Source organism: Zootoca vivipara, chromosome 1, assembly GCF_965207765.1.
Source record: "Zootoca vivipara chromosome 1, rZooViv2.hap1.1, whole genome shotgun sequence".
Taxonomy (NCBI): Eukaryota; Metazoa; Chordata; class Lepidosauria; order Squamata; family Lacertidae; genus Zootoca; species Zootoca vivipara.
In genome coordinates this window covers 75,012,697-75,032,546 of record NC_142582.1, presented here as the reverse complement: position 1 = coordinate 75,032,546, position 19,850 = coordinate 75,012,697, and the positions used below count along the sequence as shown (strand labels likewise).

The 19,850-nt window shown below is 43.5% G+C and overlaps 1 protein-coding gene across 1 annotated transcript in view; it reads left to right on the top strand.

The window, feature by feature from the left end:
• SLC17A6 (solute carrier family 17 member 6) overlaps positions 1–19,850 on the top strand; it is a 52,461-nt gene that overhangs the window by 22,953 nt on the left and 9,658 nt on the right. Inside the window, exons 4-7 of the mRNA XM_035117534.3 lie at positions 12,445–12,559; positions 14,472–14,559; positions 15,340–15,426; positions 19,679–19,821. Coding sequence (XP_034973425.1) covers positions 12,445–12,559; positions 14,472–14,559; positions 15,340–15,426; positions 19,679–19,821 — 433 coding nt within the window. The remainder of the gene's footprint in view (positions 1–12,444; positions 12,560–14,471; positions 14,560–15,339; positions 15,427–19,678; positions 19,822–19,850) is intronic.

Sequence of the window (19,850 nt, the reverse complement as noted above, 5' to 3'; positions counted from 1 at the left end):
ACCTCCTTTATAGAATGGTTGTGAGAATAATATGCGGTGAGGAGCAATGCTATGCCACCTTTGCTCCTTGGAAAAAAGGTGGGATAAAGTTTAATAATGCATACAAAGAGTCAGATTATTAAAATATCAGCGTCCATAATAATCTATATATATATAAATGTAAAAATCGTGAAAGTGTGTGTTCCACTTTTTTTCGTAACCGCTTGACCGATCGTCCTGAAATTTTGACACAACGATCCAGGCCACTCCCCAAGCGTTGTTGGGGACAAAAATCCCTCAAATTTCGCATCTGGGCAGGTATAGACCTGGTTTTCCACCAAGTCAAACAGCGCCCTCAAGTGGCGTTATACCCTCCTCCACCCCCTCCCTTCCTGTGAAATCTAAGCCACACCCACAAACCAAATGACATCATCAACCAAGCAACTGAAACCACCAAGGCGGCCACTAGGCCCGGGGGGGGGGGGGGGAGAGGGCAAGCGCCTGGATCGCAGGTCACAGCATGGCCTTTGATTTATGTAGGCCCCTGCCAGGCCCCCACTAGGCCCGGGAAAAAAAAATAACCCACAGCAACGCACTTGGGGGCACAACAAGGGGTTTTTACTTTACAATTTAGCACCACTACCCCCCCCCCCAAATCCCCCACCAAATAACCAACATTGCCAAGTGGAGGTAGGGGCCTGCCTGGGGGGGGGGGCGAATAGGGAGCAGGGATACGTAATGGGTCAGAACAGGGTGGGGGGAGACACAGGGGCCAAACCTGCCCTCTCCACAGTATCTTGCCTCGATTCAGGGGGACTCTGAGGCTCAGGGGGATCTGAAGGGGGGCTATTACCCTCCATTTCACAGACTAACGCACAGCAACACGTGCAGGGCCAGCTAGTACAATATATACTTGTTGTTAACCAAAAGATTTCTATAATGTCTCATTGTGTTTGAAACTAGTCCACATACTAGGTGCAGTTTGTTTTTGTAAATCTAGTGTAATTATCACTAGTTAACAGATTCTTTTATAGTGAAGTCCACTAAACTGACTTCAGTTTCTTTTTCTGTCGTTTGGAATCTTTGCTTGAAGTCTGGTTCTTCCTTGCTTTCCTATAACGTGGGGCCCACTGGCTCCCTTGGACCCCTCTTGGTTTGTTTGTTTTTAATAGCAGCAGTGGCAAAGTAACACTGGCACTGACAAGAGCATCACTGTTGTTTCTGAAACTCATCCTCCACCTCCTGCCTCCTATCTGTCTCTACAAACTGCAACAGTTTGTAAGTCTGTTTAATGGGGATAGTATCTATAATGATTTTGCCATGAGGTGATTTTTTCTACTTCACACCTTTCTTATGATGAAGTAAAGGTAAAGGGACCCCTGACCATTAGGTCCAGTTGTGACCGACTCTGGGGTTGTGGCGCTCATCTCGCTTTATTGGCTGAGGGAGCCAGCGTACAGCTTCCAGGTCATGTGGCCATCATGACAAAGCCGCTTCTGGTGAACCAGAGCAGCACACGGAAACGCCGTTTACCTTTCCGCCGGAGCGGTACCTATTTATCTACTTGCACTTTGACATGCTTTTGAACTACTAGGTTGGCAGGAGCAGGGACCGAGCAACGGGAGCGCACCCTGTTGCGGGGATTTGAACCGCCGACCTTCTGATCGGCAAGCCCTAGGCTCTGTGGTTTAACCCACAGCACCACTCACGTCCCTGTGATGAAGTAATGGATCCCATAAAGCTTTTGCAGCTGACTGGGTCTCTGTACATGTTTTGATGTGTATGGATGGAATGTGGAATGCAGGAAGGTTTTTCTTTTTAAATGGGCGAAGGAGGCATGACTTGCTACACACATGTCTGTGTGCTAGGAGAATGAGAACGAAAGCTAGAGTTTTGTGAATTAATTGCCCACCATTAGGTGGTGCTGTGGTTAAACCACTGAGCCTAGGGCTTGCTGATCAGAAGGTCGGCGGTTCGAATCCCTGTGACGGGGTGAGCTCCCGTTGCTTGGTCCCAGCTCCTGCCAACCTAGCAGTTCGAAAGCACGTCAAAATGCAAGTAGATAAATAGGAACCGCTACAGCGGGAAGGTAAACGGCGTTTCCATGTGCTGCTCTGGTTTGCCAGAAGCAGCTTGGTCATGCTGGCCACATGACCTGGAAGCTATACGCCGGCTCCCTTGGCCAATAATGCGAGATGAGCGCGCAACCCCAGAGTCGGTCACGACTGGACCTAATGGTCAGGGGTCCCTTTACCTTTACCTAGATTTTAACCTAGAAAAATAATGGCATTCTAATTAGTTCCACCGCACACTTTCAGCAATGCGAGCATTAGAGACTCCTATAACATCCTGTGATTTCATGTACTCACTGTGAAATTAACACCTCATTTAAAAGAGATGTTGTCAGACATACTCATCTTTACAGAACTGTAATAACAATCCACCTGCTTTCCCTGCCCAGAATTCTCTTTGCCTGCAAGAATGAAACTCATGGCTATGTTCTGAAATTTAAAAATGTTTGAGTGTAGGTCACCTATAGATAACTCTAGCAAGAACTTGCTTGTACTAGACTGTGCCTCTGAAAATCTGCTGTGCAGGATTGGGGGACCGTCTAAGACCTTCTAAGACAGAATGGGAACAATCAGTGGTGACACTGGGGGGAAATGGGGGTGGGCACAGTAGCGGCAAAATATATTTCTAGGTGACTTTGTTGTGTTCCACATGCTCAGATCTCTGAAAGAAAAATAGCACTATATATTATTGGGAAGGAGTCCAGCAATGGTGGGGGGCAAGCTCCTTGTGTGTGTGTGTGGGGGGGACACACTTTGCCTCTCCTGCCCCCACCCATGGGAACAGGGAACTCCAGGGGGAATATGCAAAAGTTGCCTCCCTCCCTTCATCCAGGGGAAGTCTCCACTGGATTGCAACCCATTTCATGAAAAGTCACTCATGAGCCAACCCCATATGCATGAAAATTAATTGTGTGGCTTACAGCTCTGCCATGAGGTTGAAATAATCCAATCCTATGTGGTGGTGCTGAGGAGTTCCATCACAGACCAGGCATGTAGAGAGAGAGGAGAAAGAAGTTTAAACCTTCCCTTACCAGCAGCAATCACAACCAAAAATGAAGTTTACAATCACACATTGGAGGATAATATGTGATTCTAGACTTACTGTTGACCTAATTTTTATCAAGTTATTACTCTGTTGCTGCATGGTTGCTGCAGATGTCTTTAGAGGACAAGAACAGCCCTGCTTCATCAAGCCATCCAGTTCAGCATCCTCTTCTCATAATGGCTAGCTATGCCTATGGGAAGCAGGAGCTAAGTGCAACAGCACTCCCTCCACTTGTGATTCTTGGCAGCTGCGGTTTAGAGGCATACTATCTCTGATAGGGGAGATGGGACATAGCCTTATCTTCTATGAGTTTGTCTAATTCACTTTTAAAGCTATCAAAATTGGTGGCCATCAAGACATCATGTGGATACAAATTCATAGGATCATAGAATTGTGGAGGGGAAGGGACTCTGACAGTCATCCAGTCCAGCCCCCTGCGTTGCAGAATTCCTGCCCAAATCCCATAATTCATGTGCTGTGTGAAGAAGGCAAAGGGGAATAAAAACCAACTTATGTAGCACCTGGCTTGCCTGTGCTTGCCTGGGGTGTAGTGTGCCAGCTTGACATCTTGTTGAAGTCAGTACTTCACATATTTGACTTGGGAGATGATCCCAGACACCAGCATGTGCTTCTTTGTTTTCCATGCAGATCAGCCGGTGCTGCAGAAGCCTCATTGAAAGGTTCTGATCTCCCACCACCCTGCCGTGCCTTTTTACATTGGTTTCCCCACAGAGGGGGCTAATGAGTGATCTCTCCCTCTGCCATATGGCTCGAGGGTCTTCCATTTTTCTGTCATAGGTGATGAAGCCGTGTTCACAACTTAATGATGCACTGAGGGATTTGGGGAGGGGACGGCTGGGGGATTTGCTTGACAAAAAAAAAAAAAGAGTGGGTCTCAGATGTGTGGCAAAAATTAATAATGCATCCAAGCTTTTATTAGATTAGAGGTGGTGGCAGAGAATCAGTTTATCCATATTAATCCTTCATGAAAGGCTTAAAATAGGATTTAGTTAGAGAAACACACACAGATGCCTCCACCCCCTTGTCATGGAGAAAGGCGTATATATTTTTAAATGAATAGAAATAGCCTGTCTCATCACTGGTTTAATGTGACAAGGAAAACTGTGAATCCAATGGATCTGTCAGCCTTCAGTGCAGTATACTGCATTCTTTTTTAATTTTAAACATTGTTTATTCAAGAATTCTAATGTGAATCCACTATTTTTTATTTTAAAATATTCTCATAAAACAGGTAGTAAAAGAGACAGGGTCAGCTGTTAAAACTAAATCATAAAAGCATTGCTTGTCTCATAAAATAAAAACTGGCTAGAGCAAAAAAATCTTCACCAGCTGGTGAAAAACAGAAAGCAAACTGTATTTCATGGGGCAAAGTGGACACAGCCTGGATTAGATCACCTGAGTGGAGCTCTGCTCACAATGATGAAAGGGAGAGGTATCCAATCATCTTCATCAACTTTCTCCATATCCCTTTTCCTGTCCCTCTGCTCTGAGGGTTGCAGGACCTATGAAACAGTGTGAGAGATGGTGCTGGAATGGGTAGGGAGAAGGGGTAGGGATTGGCAGGCATAGTTTCCCTTTCCCATTCCTGCAGTCAGAGTTCCTATTGAATCAAAGGTCCTTCTGATCATGGAAGGACCATGCCTATCAGTCCTGTTCTGACTGTCAGGTCTGGGTACAAACATGACATTTAGCCAGGTTTAAACTTGGCAGCCTAGAGGTTTGGAAGGGACTCCAGACACCCAGGGCCATTTGATAGGAGTAGTGTTACTGCAAATGATTTTTCACTCCATAGGACGCACCTGACCATAGGACGCACCTAGTTTTTTTAGAGTAGGAAAACAAGAATTTTTTTTTTGCTTTCTTGAAATGTCCTAGGCATAGCAGCAAACTCGTAGAGGTCTAGGTTCCTTTGCCCCCCCCCATTAAATATTTGAGGAAGCTTCTTTTGCAAAGGGGGAAAGCTCCATTTTTTTGAGGATCAGCTCAAAATTGTGCAGCTTTCTTTGCAAATGGGAAAAGCCCCGGGTTTTTTTTTTTGGGGGGGTGTCAGCTCACAGTTGTGCATTTCAGCTGAAAGCTTACCTTGCAAAGGGAATAAATCCTGTTTTTATGGGGTTCAACTCACAGTTCTGCAGCTTCTCTAGGAAAGGAAAATGACCCATTTCTACACTTTCCAGACAGATAATCTAATCAGCCAGTCACATGTTGCTGGGGAAACAAGCAGCCTCTCTCTGCAGACAACAATTGAGGCCTGGGCAAGGGGCCTGGGCTGGGCGGGAGCTAGCTCCCTTATCTCCCTCCCCGATCTCTTGCAATCAGCTGCTCAGTGGGTTCTTTCAACACTCTCTTTCCCTCTTGTTAGCCTTTAGCTCTTTCTTTAAAAAAAAGCACGATCTGCCTTTCACCCCTGGGCAATTCGGCTCCAGGGACCACGCATTCACTCCATATGACGCACAAACATTTCCTCTTACTTTTTAGGAGGAAAAAAGTGCATCTTATGGAGCAAAAAATATGGTATATAGCTCCCTTAGACAGCATGGTGCCTTATAGGATACAATTAGTAGAAACAGGAACCTTTGTTTATTTAAAACATTCTCATATCTCCTTTCTAGAAAACATTTTCAAAGAAGCTCACTGTAGTGTAAAAGCCAACAACAAAACAATTTCTAACCAAGGCCAGAAGTTGATTTACAGGAGTGTGACCGGTTCAGTTGCACTTGGGTGCAGCGCCTTGGGGGCACTGCAACCATGATGTAGAATGGAAGGTGAGAGGTGGGGGTGCAAAATTTTGGTGTTGCACAGGGCACTGCTGAAATTTGAGACCCCAAAGTCTGCCACTGTCAAGATTGGATGGGAAGTAAACAGTCTAAATTGATATTTGAATCAATAGTGGTGTAGCACTCTTAGCATTTAGTGTTTCACAGTCATTTTTCAGCTGGATCATGTTTGCCTGTTACAGATGGAAATGTAAAGCTGTGAACTGGGACTTTGTTGTAATTGTACAGGGAGTTGATAGCTGAGCAGGAACTTCAAACTGGGGTTCTAACCCTAAGCACACCTTCGTGAGAGGAAGCTCCATTGCAAAGCTGGATTTACTTCTCAGTAAACATGCATACCGTGGTGCTGTAGGGGCGTCAGACTCAAATCACGCTATGCCTGCTCATGAGATCTGGAGAGAACCAGCAAGTGAGGAACAGGAGACAGGCATGATGTGGTTAAGAGGGGAAGGCTTCTATAGGAATCCCCAAGAGTAGGGCTTCCAGTGGACTTCTGATCTTATCCCCCCCCCCAAAGAGCTTCAATAGCAGCTTCCTCCCACCCACAAATTAAAGGCTTAAAGACCTCAGGGATATTTGGATTGGTACCACAGCACAGGCCAAAGGGCTAAAGGGCCTTGACCTAGGTTGGCTCAAATCCTGCTGGCTATTTCTGCAAAGAGAAAGCCTGCAGCCAAGGGCAAATGACATGATTAATGTCAAGCATAGTTTGGCCCTCCATAGACAAGTGTAGGATACAAGCATTCCTGGAAGAAGGATGGATGTAAAACAAAGGAACTGGGACAGCACAAAGGCTTTTCTGACATTAAAAGCAATCCTTTTTCCCCTCTGTAATGTTAAATGTTTGCTAGGACCGTTTCAGTGCTAGTGCTGTATTACTATATATTCTCTCATAATGGAAGGAGGGGTGAACTTGCTGTAGGGAGTTGAAAGTAACATTTGTATTTAACTGATAGCCCAGTTTAAAATGTGATTTACTTTGGATAAGGAAATACTTTCCTGAAAGTAGAATTTAGTGAAGCAATTGCTCCATCTGCTGACAGATAACCACACAATGTGCTTTAATGTCCTTAAATGATTATTATTTTTTGGATATTTCAGACATACTTCTGGTTTTCCCCTCCCATCATCTGCATTAAGACTGTAGTATGACTCATGCTTTTCTGGGATTAAACCCCACTGTAGGACTTCTGAATCAACACAGATAGGACAGCGCTGCTAGACTCATATTAAAGCAAGTGCTCCTGTTTAGTCACCTCTGTTCCAGATATTCTGGCAATTTAAGGAGATGTATCAATACAAATGTTATACAATACAAATGGGAGCAGTGAGTGCCAGGGAATATGAAAAAGTCACCTAGAAGGCGTAGCCTTGTTACAGCAGAGGTCCAGCCTAGCATGTGTTGTCCAGCTTTCTTTTATCCTTATTTTTCAGACATTAGCTTTCTTCTTATTTGGATGTCAGCTTTATAAATACCATTGTGAGATTTTGGATGAAATTCCTTCACTGCAGTACGAGTTTGCATATATAGAAATATAGGCTGTGCCATTAAAGGGACAGAAAATAATAGAAAATGAAACACTTTCAGAAAGAAAATGACTCCAGAAACAGAAAAGCCCAGAGAGGGGCAGGGAAATAGTGGGATTCAAGTACAGTCATACCTCTGGTTATGTTCACTGTGGGTTGCATACATCACGGGATATGAACGTGCCGAACCCGGAAGTACCGGAATGAGTTACTTACGGGTTCGGCGATTCACACATGCACAGAAGTGCCAAATGATGTCACGTGCATGCGCAGAAGCGCCGAATCACACAGCGAGCACGCACAGATTCGGCGCTTCAGGTTCGCATTCAGAGGTACCACTGTAGGAACATTTAGTCGAGGTGTGATTTTCTTTTTAAAGTGAAAGTTGCACCTCTTTCTTCTCAGTGTTTGATCAGAGCATTCCATGCTGACCCTCTAAAATGAGGAACACAGAGAAAATGAAATATGTTAAAATGGACTGTCCACAGTGTTTAATATGGTGGTTTACAGGCTATGTGCCATGCACCCCTGGGGTCCTTATGTCTCAGTAAGAAGATCAGCAGTGGTAGAAAAACATCCAAAAATGGCTATAATTCTTCACACAGTCACAAGAGACACTTAGGCATGTCCTAGGATGTTCACTCAGAACCAAGATAAAACTCTATGACCCAGCCAGCTGCTTATTTGAACAGAGTATGCTCTCTAAAACATTATTTAGAATCTTCTGCCATGTGGTGAGGTTCTATCTTAGAACCAACAATTTTTACATGCTAAGACTACTTAGACTAGCATAGGGACTTTAAATAATAGAAAATGAAAGACTTTGATTTCTGCTTTAATTCAGTAAAGAAAATTACTCCTGAAACAGAAAAAGCACAAGATAGGCAAGGAAAATAGTGAGACTCAAGTCGGAGCATTCAGACCAGATATGCTAGCCTAAGAAATCCAAAGGAAAACAGATATGTTTCAATAATGATTATTCAAATTTCTGAAATCAAAAATAATCAGAAATTTGGATAAACAAAATCAGCTGTTTACTTGTGCAACACTAAATCCCTGAAGGTCTAGTCTTATGAGCTGCTGTGTTTTTGCAGTACAGTATTTGTAAAATCAGGCAGTAAGTTAGGTAAACCCTAATTGTATTTTATGCTAGGAGTGTGCATATGCCCCAAGATTTGCCTTGTATCTGTACGTGTGCATTTTTTAAAAAAAATTCTGATCTGTTTCTAGCCATTTAGTGTTCTCTCTGTGTTGATCTGTGTTTCAGGTCCTTAGCCACTTGGTATAAAGCAAAGCCTTGTGTTTTCCATTCACCATAATGGAGAATGTAAACATGGCTACAACTTTTCCCCCTTTTGGCCAAAGTGGATGAAATTTACAGGCACAGGAACCCTACTGTAGTGAATTAAGTCTGCCAAATTGCCAACAAATAGCTCGAGGGGCTTTTTGTGGGGGAAATAAAAGGGATTCACTTTCTTCTGTAATCCTTAATGGTGAGGGCAGGTTTTCTATTTCTTACCATACAAGAATTAGCAAGTGGCTGAGTGGGGTGTGTATATTTGTTTTTTTAAAAAAAACTTTGTAGCTTCACACCGGCCTTTCCTTTTTGATTGTCACAGACTTAGGCTGCCTGTGGAGTTCTGAAGGGCTGTGGTTTTGTTGTTGTTGCTGCTGTTAAAGCAGAGCTACATTGAATTAATTTTAACTCTCTTAAACCCTCTGCTGCTGCATTTTAACAACAAAAGCCATCACCCACCCCCAGCTCTTCAGTGCTCTGCAGGCAACATTTTGGAAAACCTCATTTTCTGCAAAGCCCATGGACAGAGATATATCTATCTCTCTATCTCTCTATCTGTATGCAGAAGGAACAAAAACAGCAAAGCAACACAAAGCTATGTAGGGTCCCTAATTCAACTCTGGGATGGGTTATTGACATCACATGTGAGGGGTGGAAAGGCCCTGAATCATTCCAATTCACTGTGTAATTTGGTCCCCACATAAAACCAATATCAGATATAGAGCAAGATACATTTATTCATATAAAATATAACAGCTCTAGCAATGAAAGAATATGTGAAACCTGTGGTAAAATGATCAAAAGGGAGACTACAGAAGTGCAATAGAAAAGACAATGAAGTATGATAGAAAAGTGACCGCAAAAAAGAAACCTGGCATATAGATGACCGTTTATTAATTTTTTTTTTAACCAAACTAGGAAATATACCCTAATCCTATATAATAAAGTCCCTGTGTCTCTGCGTCCAGATTCCGTGTGTCCCTGGGTTTGCGCTACTGCGCATGTGCCCCAAGGACACAGGGATTGGACGCAGAGACTGCACACACACACACACACACACACTCCCCCCACCCCACCCCCACCCCTATGCCCTGCACTGGCTCAATAAGCAGTTAAAACAGAGGCTACCAGGTGGAAGGCAGGAGCAGGCAGCAAGGCCCCTAAGCAGGGCAGGCCCTCTCTCAACGTGCCCAAGAGCCTGAGGAGGAAGCCGGGACAACCAAAAAATCGAGGCCCCGGCTTCTTCTCACTAACAGGCCCGAAATTGAGGCCCAAACAGCGCAAGCAACCGGGAGACTCCCGCTGGGCCGGAACGGCCAGGAAAGGCACGGGGAGGCCACCGAATTCTCAGCGCCAACTGCGGGACCCTCAGAAAGTGTCGGGCGGGCGCAAGCCCCCCGGACGGCAAGGCTCCCTCCCGGATGCAGCAGGCGACTGAAAAACAGCCGTGGAGGCCAACAAAAGTAGCGGGAGCCACCCCCACCCCCCGAAAAACTGGGCGTACACCCCGGAGCAGCCGCCCGGGCCCTCCAGGAGCCAGAATTCGGCCACTGGGCCCTGGCAGCAGCACTATTGACGGGGAAAAATTAGGAACCAAATGGCAGGTGCAAAAAGCGCGCGAAAACAGGGTGGGGAGGGACCTGCACTCCAAACACAAGCTTCAGAGGGGGTAAAGGAAGAAATACCCCCTGCACCCCCCAGCCGAGCCTGGGCTGTAAAGGTAAAAAAAAGGGGGGACTTTGACTTGGGGTTTGGGAACGGGGGGGGGGGAATTAGGGATAAATTAAGGATCAAAGGGAGGGGGGAAGGAACAATCAATTAGACAAGGAATAAAAGCCCCCCCACGCGCCGCTGCCACCGAAAAAGGCCGAATGTTCTAGCGCCCGTTTATTAAACGGGCTGAATGACACTAGTCTTATATATTTAACTACTTGGCTTCATTGGGATCTTGGTACTTTCATATGAAAGGGCAGCTTCTCATGTAAGTTAAATGCACTGGAGTGAATGGATTAAAATAAAATACCGTACTAGGAAATGAGCCACTCATACATTTAATAGAGTTCATCATCTAGGAAATACAAACTGTATGCTAAAGTAAACACTGAATTCAAACCAGTATAGTTAATCTAGGGACAGAGGAAATACAGGAAACTGGTGAAGAAAAGCTGTCAAACATAGGTATATGTACTTGGTCACACACTCAGGCTTTTTCTTTCTCAAGAGAGAGAGAGAGATTGTTTATACAGAAAGAGGTTTGGTGGGATGTATTAATAATAAGAGAGTGAAGTGGAGACCTATCTCAGTGGAGCATCCTCTGTGGACCAAGTGACCTTTTCCCGCACAGCTGCCTTAAGTCATTTTTCTGTCTTTTCAAACAAAATCAATCCTGTTTCCAGTTCCAGAATTTTTCTCTCTTTTTATAAACATATGCATAGAAAGCATGTATTGGAAGTGTGCTCCATGCTTTGCAATATGGCCCTATTTCCCACTTTGTTTGTAATGAATTAAATACAAGCCACATTTTCCTCTCTGGGTAATGACTGTTTTGTTGATGATCACCATGCAATTCCCATTTCCTGTTCAAGGCAACATACTTTCCTTATTTCATTTATCCTTAACAGCAGCTAGGAGAAGTAGATGACCTGTTCAAGGTAATGCAGTAAGTTCTTGGTTCTTAGTAGGAAATTGGTTTTGGACATATGTCATGGTGGTTCAAAATTAACACTGTTCATGGGGCTTCCTTTATGGTCAGTGTTGACATAAGTTTTCTCTACCCATTCCTTTAAGTGTGTGTTCACACATGCATTCTTTACTACTCAATGAATGCAACATCAAGTGATTACTTGCATGTATGAATCCAACATCAAAGAACAAGCCGCACTTTTATTAAACACAAATTAAATTAAACACAATACATTTTAAATTAAACACAATACATTTTAGTTGGGGCTGTTTTCATATTCACCTACTGACCCTCCTCAAGTGAAAAGTCATTGATGGTGTTATATTGAATGATTAAATGCAAAGTCCAGTACTAGCATTGTGACTAAAAGTGGCCATCTTTTGTTAAGTTGATGGCATTGTAATAGTCCAGGATGGTTGGCTGACATTCCATTAATGGGAGCAAATAGTCAGGAGACATTTTCCTGAATAGGCAATCTACCTGCCAAGGTTGAAGTCAAACGAATGTTCCACAGTGATGTTTCAGAAAAGAATAAAGTTTTGCTCTTTGAAATTGGAGAGAGATGTGAACTGGCTGAAGGCAGCTGGTTGCAGAGAATCTCTCTCAGAGAATCTGCACCCCTGTTTTTAGGAGCCTGCTTGCTTTGATTAGCCTGTGCTTGCATATTTTGTTTAAAAGGTGTTGCAAAGCACCATACAACACCAGTGCACTCTCATGCAAAGCACACTACGCCTTGTAACACTGAGCCAGAAACTTCTTCCCACTCCGGGAAATGTGGATTGATTGTGAAAAAGTACTGGGGAAATATTTCCCCAAAGAGATGGATCCTGCATGTGGAGTGCATTTAAAACAACCTTTTATGAAATCACAATTTTCCTCTACTAAAATAGATATTTTGGCATGCATGGAATGAATAACACAGATATCTAAGTCAGCAAATATGTTTCACGGAAAGCTTAAATATAAAAAGATAGCTCAGTGTGCTTGAATTCTTGGCATAGGTTTAAACAGCACTATTCCATTGCCTTCCTCTTCTCTTACAGGGTTTTTGGTGCAGCTATCCTATTGACGTCCACTCTCAATATGTTAATACCGTCCGCAGCTCGAGTGCATTATGGATGTGTTATCTTTGTCAGAATCTTGCAAGGTCTTGTAGAGGTATGGATAAGAAATACAAACTCTTTAACATGTGTGCTTCTCTATCACCATGGCCAGCTTGAATAGGAGAAAGATTGATCCTCATGATGTAACCTTGACATGTCATATTTCTTTGCTCCAACATGAATGACCTGCATGGGCTCCTGGAGGAGTAGGCACAATGGCTGCATGTGAATGCTTTGAAGGAAGTTCATTCTGAAGCTATGAAAGAGCTGAGCAGAAGAGAAGATAATGTCAAGATAGAGCAGAGATAAATGTAAGCTAGGCATGAGGAAAGTGGGGGAGAAAGAAACAGCCCACGGGATTAGCAGAATAACGAAGTAGAAACTTGTTTAGAAGAATGATAAGCAGCTGCAAATCTAGTGCAAATCAACACATTTGGAGGCCAACTAACAAGCTATGTCTTCATCCTTAGCCCCCTGTACTAGAATCCCATATGTATGTATCTTATGCGTACAGTGGTACCTTGGGTTAAGAACTTTACCTCAGGATGAGAACAGAAATCGTGTAGTGGCGGTGCGGTGGCAGCCGGAGGCCCTATTAGCTAAAGTGGTACCTCAGGTTAAGAACAGACCTCTGGAACGAATTAAGTTCTTAACCTGAGGTACCACTGTATAGGCAGGTGACACAAGCACCTTGGTGCTGAATCCAGTGAGGCAGAGCAGGAGCTGAAGTACCACGGAGAGCTCCAAGTGAGCAACTTGCTCCAGCAGAGATTCTCCTCCTCCTTGGAAATTAATGGTGTTATAAGGCCAGAGGAAAAACCTGACCACCACCACTTACCGATTGTTGTGTTATTACACCTCACTTGCAATCTTTCCTAAAACCTCATCTCCGCCTCCCCCTGCTTTTTTATTATGAAAAAAAACCCTTCAACAGTGTCTCTAACACTGTGGCCCGAATATTTTTTCTTGAAGGGCAGCTGCCAAAGACAGCAGAGGTTGATAGCATATTAAGCCTTTATAAGCCTCTGCCCCCAGGTCACTTCTCTCAGTCTCCATCCCCTTGTGGGAAGCTTAGATTCTTAAAGGGCCAGCCCTCCCACCAGAAGACAGGAATCTTCCTGTGTTCCTTGACCTCCTGCCTGGTGTGCTCCCTGGGTCACTGAGATACTATGGGAAGCATTAGGTCCCTCTGACTCAAAGGACAATGCCAATAGGGTCCTGGCTGTGGCTCTATAGGCCCAGGTTTTGTGGGATGGCAGTCATCTGCCGGCCCAGTGCTCTCTTGAACTCCAGCAGCAGGCTCAGAGCCCTGAATCTGGTCCAGCTCCTCAGCTGGTAGCTCTGTATCCTTCAGCTTTGTATCCAAATTGCTGCTTGCCTTCTCCTTGCTGAGTTCTACAAGCGCAACACTGAGTTTATGGAGGAGGAAGCTGACATACAATGCCAGCCCCTAGAATGGTTGAAAGAAGGCTGGCAGGTGGGACTGCCTGAGGGCAGACAGAAGTTGACAGGGCAGTGCCCCATTAGCTTCAATGGACCTCCTTCACCATCCGCAGCACGTGTTTTAAATGACTAACAGTTGAATCTGATTGCATTAGCTTATCATCCGATTCATCCCTGAGTCAGATCAGACATATGACTAATTAAAGGTGGGTAAAATGAAAAATGCCACCAAAACATACACAGCCACGGGGCGCTATGGTGTTGAATTTCTGCCCCACTAAAATAAATGAATGAATCAAACTTAGAAAACATCAGATCAGGCACAATAAATGTAGATGTTTCACTGAAAATGAGTATTGCATTTCAAGTATTACCTGTCACAGATAGTCATAAATTTGCCAGCTCCTCAGTGACCTATGAATGTTCACAACTCAGATTTGCTCCATGTAACTGATTACTCCTGGTACTACTCAATTTATATTATGCTGAAGCAGGTATCATAAACTAGGTCATCTGCTCCACAGGGTGTCACTTATCCAGCTTGCCATGGAATATGGAGTAAATGGGCACCTCCTTTAGAGAGAAGTAGACTAGTAACTACTTCTTTCTGTGGTAAGTAGCATCTTAATTTCTCAAATGTGTTCCCCCTCGCCTTTCTCCAGCATTCTCTGAAATAAACTGGTATCCCCCCCCCAGTCCATCAACAAGGTTCACGCCTATTGAATGCCATTGGATTTTCTTCCACCTAAGACAGTTTGGAATAGCAAGCTCACACCTCTCAGTCTGTGAACAAAAATTAGGAATTTAAGAATGTAACTCCGAGTGTTGCAGCTCTGATTCACACAAGTACAATTGGATTTCTTTGTCAACCTGAATGAAACACTGAGATGGTGAAACAATCATTTGGAATTCCTCGGTATTCACATAACAAATGACAGGTGCACTGGAAAGGAGTATTTTTAAGGCATTTAAATTGGCATTGAATCAAGCATCTGATCCAAGGCTAATGTGTTCAGGTGACCATTTTATCACATCTGTTATATGACACCTCCCCCCACCCCACAAAGCCAAATGGATCAAAAATAAGACTAAAAAAAATCGTTGACTGTTGCATTATTTTAGTATTGTGGGGTGAACTAACCATGTGATGATATTGGCCAAATAAAAACGGTAATGTTGTCCATTTGGTCTACTTCATTTGATCATTTTGTCCAGAAAACATCAATGGAAGCTTTTCTTCAGAAGCCTGCAAAAACAAAGATGTCTTTCTACTTTGAACTGGTAGAAACTGAACATTTGACAGACAGAAACTTGGCTTCTTATGAATATTCATTTCTGACCTGTCACCTCAGTAAGCATTTCCATTTTGTTAATTGCTATCTTCTTTTCCAGGTTCTTATGCAGGTGCAGTAATTGCAATGCCATTGGCTGGGATTTTAGTGCAATATACTGGATGGTCTTCTGTGTTCTATGTGTATGGTATGATATTCTCTGTTCAACTTGCATTCTATGCCGCTTTACAATATGCTACTTAAAACCCAACAAAACATGACAATAAAAAGATACAGATGCTAATATTCAATAGAATAATAAAACAACTATGAAAGAGCAGATATATCAAAACTGCCACCCAAAGGGAAGATGTTCTGGAATGTGCTAGTGCAGAGATAGGGAACCTGTGACTCCAGAACTTCCTGGACTGCAACTCCCGTCAACCCTAAACTGTTGGCTACAGTTTGGGTTTGGCAGGAGTTGAAGCACAACAACATCTAGAGAGCCACAGGTTTTCCATCCTGGCCCTGATGGTTGTGTAGAGTTAAGTAAGGGAGGGTGATACACACAGGCACATATACCAACCTCCATGCAACTACAGAAAATGCCTTGGGCCTCACCCCAGGTCTTTCATTGCTGATCTCAGTGATTGTTGGGCATGAGAGAGATGCTTCCTAAGGTCGTCTGGCTGTGTAATGCTATAAAGGTTCGAATCAACATCTGGAAACTGTTCCTGATGTATCATTTATGCAGGATTGCTATTTTATGTTCCCAGTTTTCTCCATCAAAGCTAAGATGGGCAGCCACTGTCTCAACTACCTGTATCTTTGGAAGCATTGTAATTACAAGAAGGAGATTGTAAAATCCCATCTCTTCAGTTGGTAGTAGTCAATTAAATTCTTTTCAACATAGATCCATTGACATTAATAAGCCAAATTATTCTGAGTATGGCTAACACTGATCCATGGTCTTTGGATCAGACTGAAGCCATTCAATATCATACCCAGACCTTGGATTTAGTTCCTTAATGAAGTAGAAACACCATCACAGTATATATCTGGCCAAAAGTTTGGTGGAGATATGGTCTATATAAAATGCTTGAGCCCTTTGAAAAAAACTCAGTATACCATTATTCTGTGACACGCAAAGCATTCTGAATTTGGGGGGAATGAAAGCCATTATTTCTGTGGATATGTAAGAACAGAAAGCTTTAGGACCACAGAATATGGAATTTGGTTCAGAATATGGCTCCCTTCCTCCATCTATAATCTTGGTCCAGCTATGTTGGAAAATAGTGGGGGGGGGGGAATGCTCTGAGAGGATTTTAATGGAATAGAATTCAAAATGTTATTTCGAGCAGAGCAAAAATAGGTCACATGAAGATGCTTTATAATTCCCAGAGCAGCAGAAATCTTCAGACTGCCAAATTAGGCCTTAAATGAGAACTGTGACTCAGTCACATTGCACTTACCTCAGTGCAAAAGTGGAGAAACTGAATTAAAGTCCATGAACTAGATTGTCAGCTAAAATAACACTATATTGAATTGATTTAATTACCGTGGCAGTGTAGAAAGGTCTCAGTTAGTGACTGCATGGTCCTTTTTGGAATGTCCTTTTTATTGGCTCTGCAAAGCAGGTTTTCAACAGATTAGCTGTGCAATTTCAGTATTATTTCTCCTGGCATTTCCACTCCTCCACCCCCATATCTTTAACAGTTGCATACAGGTACAAGTGAATTAGACACCATTTCCCACAGTTGAATTTTTGCCTGCTGTGCGGCTGTTAGGGTGGAAATGAGGCTGGGATAGAAGGTGTGGAATTGCTCCTTAGAAATATGTGAGAAATTGGCTTGTGCCTTGGAATTATTTGAAATGGCACAAAGCTGTGCAGATTTGCACAAGACATCACACCTACAACATAAGAACCTAAGAAGCGTAGTGCAAGATCAGGCCCAAGGCCTACATGCATTCTAGTTATTTAAAAGCATTTCAAAGCCATTATATATATATAATTAAAGTTATGTACAATACAGAAAACAAACAATGTCATTTAAACAGAAATGCAACAGAAGATAATATAAAAGCATATACAAAAAAACAACAACAACAAGAATTCAGACGCATAAAACAGGCTCCAATCTTATGACTCAGGGAAAGGCTGGCCAGAAAGATAAGTCTTTACAAGACATCTGAAGCAGCTGATGGTTTCTGCTTCACACGTGAGAAGGTATGGGAGAAGCCTCTAGAAAGAAGAAGAAGAAGAAGAAGAAGAAGAAGAAGAAGAAGAAGAAGAAGAAGAAGAAGAAGAAGAGGAGGCGTTTGGATTTGATATCCCGCTTTATCACTACCCGAAGGAGTCTCAAAGCAGCTAACATTCTCCTTTCCCTTCCTCCCCCACAACAAACACACTGTGAGGTTAGAGGGGCTGAGAGACTTCAGAGAAGTGTGACTAGCCCAATGTCACCCAGCAGCTGCATGTGGAGGAGCAGAGACGCGAACCCGGTTCCCCAGATTACAAGTCTACCGCTCTTAACCACTACACCACACTGGCTCTCAGTGCAGAAAGTGCAGAAGCAGGACATGAGGGAAATAGCCATTCTCTTGCTGTAGCAGTTGCGTGGCAAGGCCCCAAACCAGCCCCTTATTAAAATAATTCACACAGACACATAATATTTAGTGTAAGGTTATTGGGCAAAATTTTGGCCACAACTTTATTGAATTACAGGCAAAGTGAGTGGTATTGGTTTAGGCATTGGCATAGACTATATCCTACTCCTGCCCCCTTTGCAGGAAGTCAATTAAGGGTAAACCACCCAAAGAGGGAGTCAAATCGGGGGACCCCACCTGCAGCTCACCTCGGTGTTCCCAGAGGCCTGGCCCTGGCCCCTCAAGCGGACTTCGGACAGGACCCAGGTCCTGGATTCCTTTAATGGAATATCCTTGGTCAAATGGAGGGGCAGGCGATGGCTGACCTCCCCTCCCCCAAAAATGAATGAGCCAATGCCTAACCGCCAAACTTTACAAAGTTGTGACGATTGCTAAGAGGTAGGCGAGAACCAAGTGGCCAGTGCCAATTTGCCAAATGGAAAAAATTCCTACCTGGCCTCTGACCAAGACAGGCGACCAACCAAAGTCCAAAGCAAGGCCAAAGAACACATATAAAAACAGGGGGGTGGGGGGTTTGGCGGGTGTCCGGCAGCGCGAAGCAGGTGCGAAGCACACGTCGCGCTGCCGCTTTTAAACCCCCCATGATCATCCTGCTCAAAATTGATTGGCCAAATAGGCCTGGGATGATCGTAGTGCCACCCTGGCATGGAGGCTTTTACTCCACCCATACCAAGGTGGGGATGGAATTGGGTTGAGGTTCTGCCTGCAACCAGGACCATTCTAAAGATGATTCCATTTGTTATTCAGAGGCAGGCTGATATTCTACAAGACGACTTTATTGGTTTGGTGAAAATCTGCAGAGGAGTTTTAAAATGAGGGGCTTCAAAGAATGTTTACAAACTTAACAACTGAGTTGCCTTGCTTCAATATTCAAAGAAAATGGTCGCTCTGTAGGTGGGTTTTGGAGACAGCAGTCAATATGCTTCATACAGCTTCATAGCTCTGTTTTAATTCTTTTTTAAAAACATTAAAAAGGTGTTTTTTAAAAAAGTGCACTGCAGTTAATAATAGGGGGGAAATGTAGGCTATTCACGCTGCACTAATTCACACTGCTCATTTTGCATACCATCTATTCAATGGCTCAGACTAAAACCCCAACATGTTGCCTGGGAGTTTGTCACTGGAAGAAGATGCCAAATGCACCTGTTTGAATCTTGCTCTGAGGAGAAATTAGCACAAAAGTGTGTGATCGTGTCAGACAGAGTGCCACAACTCTGCTGAGATGGGGTGAATATTTTTTAGTATAGTAAAACCGTTTAAGGTTACAATAAAGGGAATGCTTCTTTTATAGCCAAATAGAACGAGGACAGCAAAATGTCCCAGTGTCTTTCAGAACATGCGTTTCTATAGAATCTACCATGGCCTAGATACTCTCATCTCCCCATTTACAGCCCAGTTACCTGTAAGGATGGGATGGAACACCCCTAGGCAGATTGCTCAGCTGAGGCAGGCCTTTTCAGACTACCACAGTCAGGCAGATGCTGCATGCCCACCATCATGTGGAGGAACCAGTTTATGCAATGATGGTCTCACATGATCCAAGCAGGATTGTGAATCAGCTGGACCCTGCATGCGCCTGTGGACAATTATAGAAACATCTTTTGTGACACTTCCAAGAGAACCTAATTATGCTGTCAATCTTATTAAGGAGCCAGAACTCAAAAATATAAATTAATATATATATAGCTAAATAGACTGCCAAATCGCAGGCAGGTACATTTTTGCTGCTTGGGTGATATTGTTCAGAATGCTATTATTTACATTCATTTTTTTTTCCTTTATATGTTCTGCAGGTAGTTTTGGCATGGTCTGGTACATGTTTTGGCTTTTGGTCTCATATGAGAGCCCTGCAACGCATCCCACAATTACAGATGAAGAGCGCAGATACATAGAAGAGAGTATTGGAGAGAGTGCCAATCTTTTAGGACCAATGGAAGTAAGGGCTCTGCTATCATGCATGTTTCT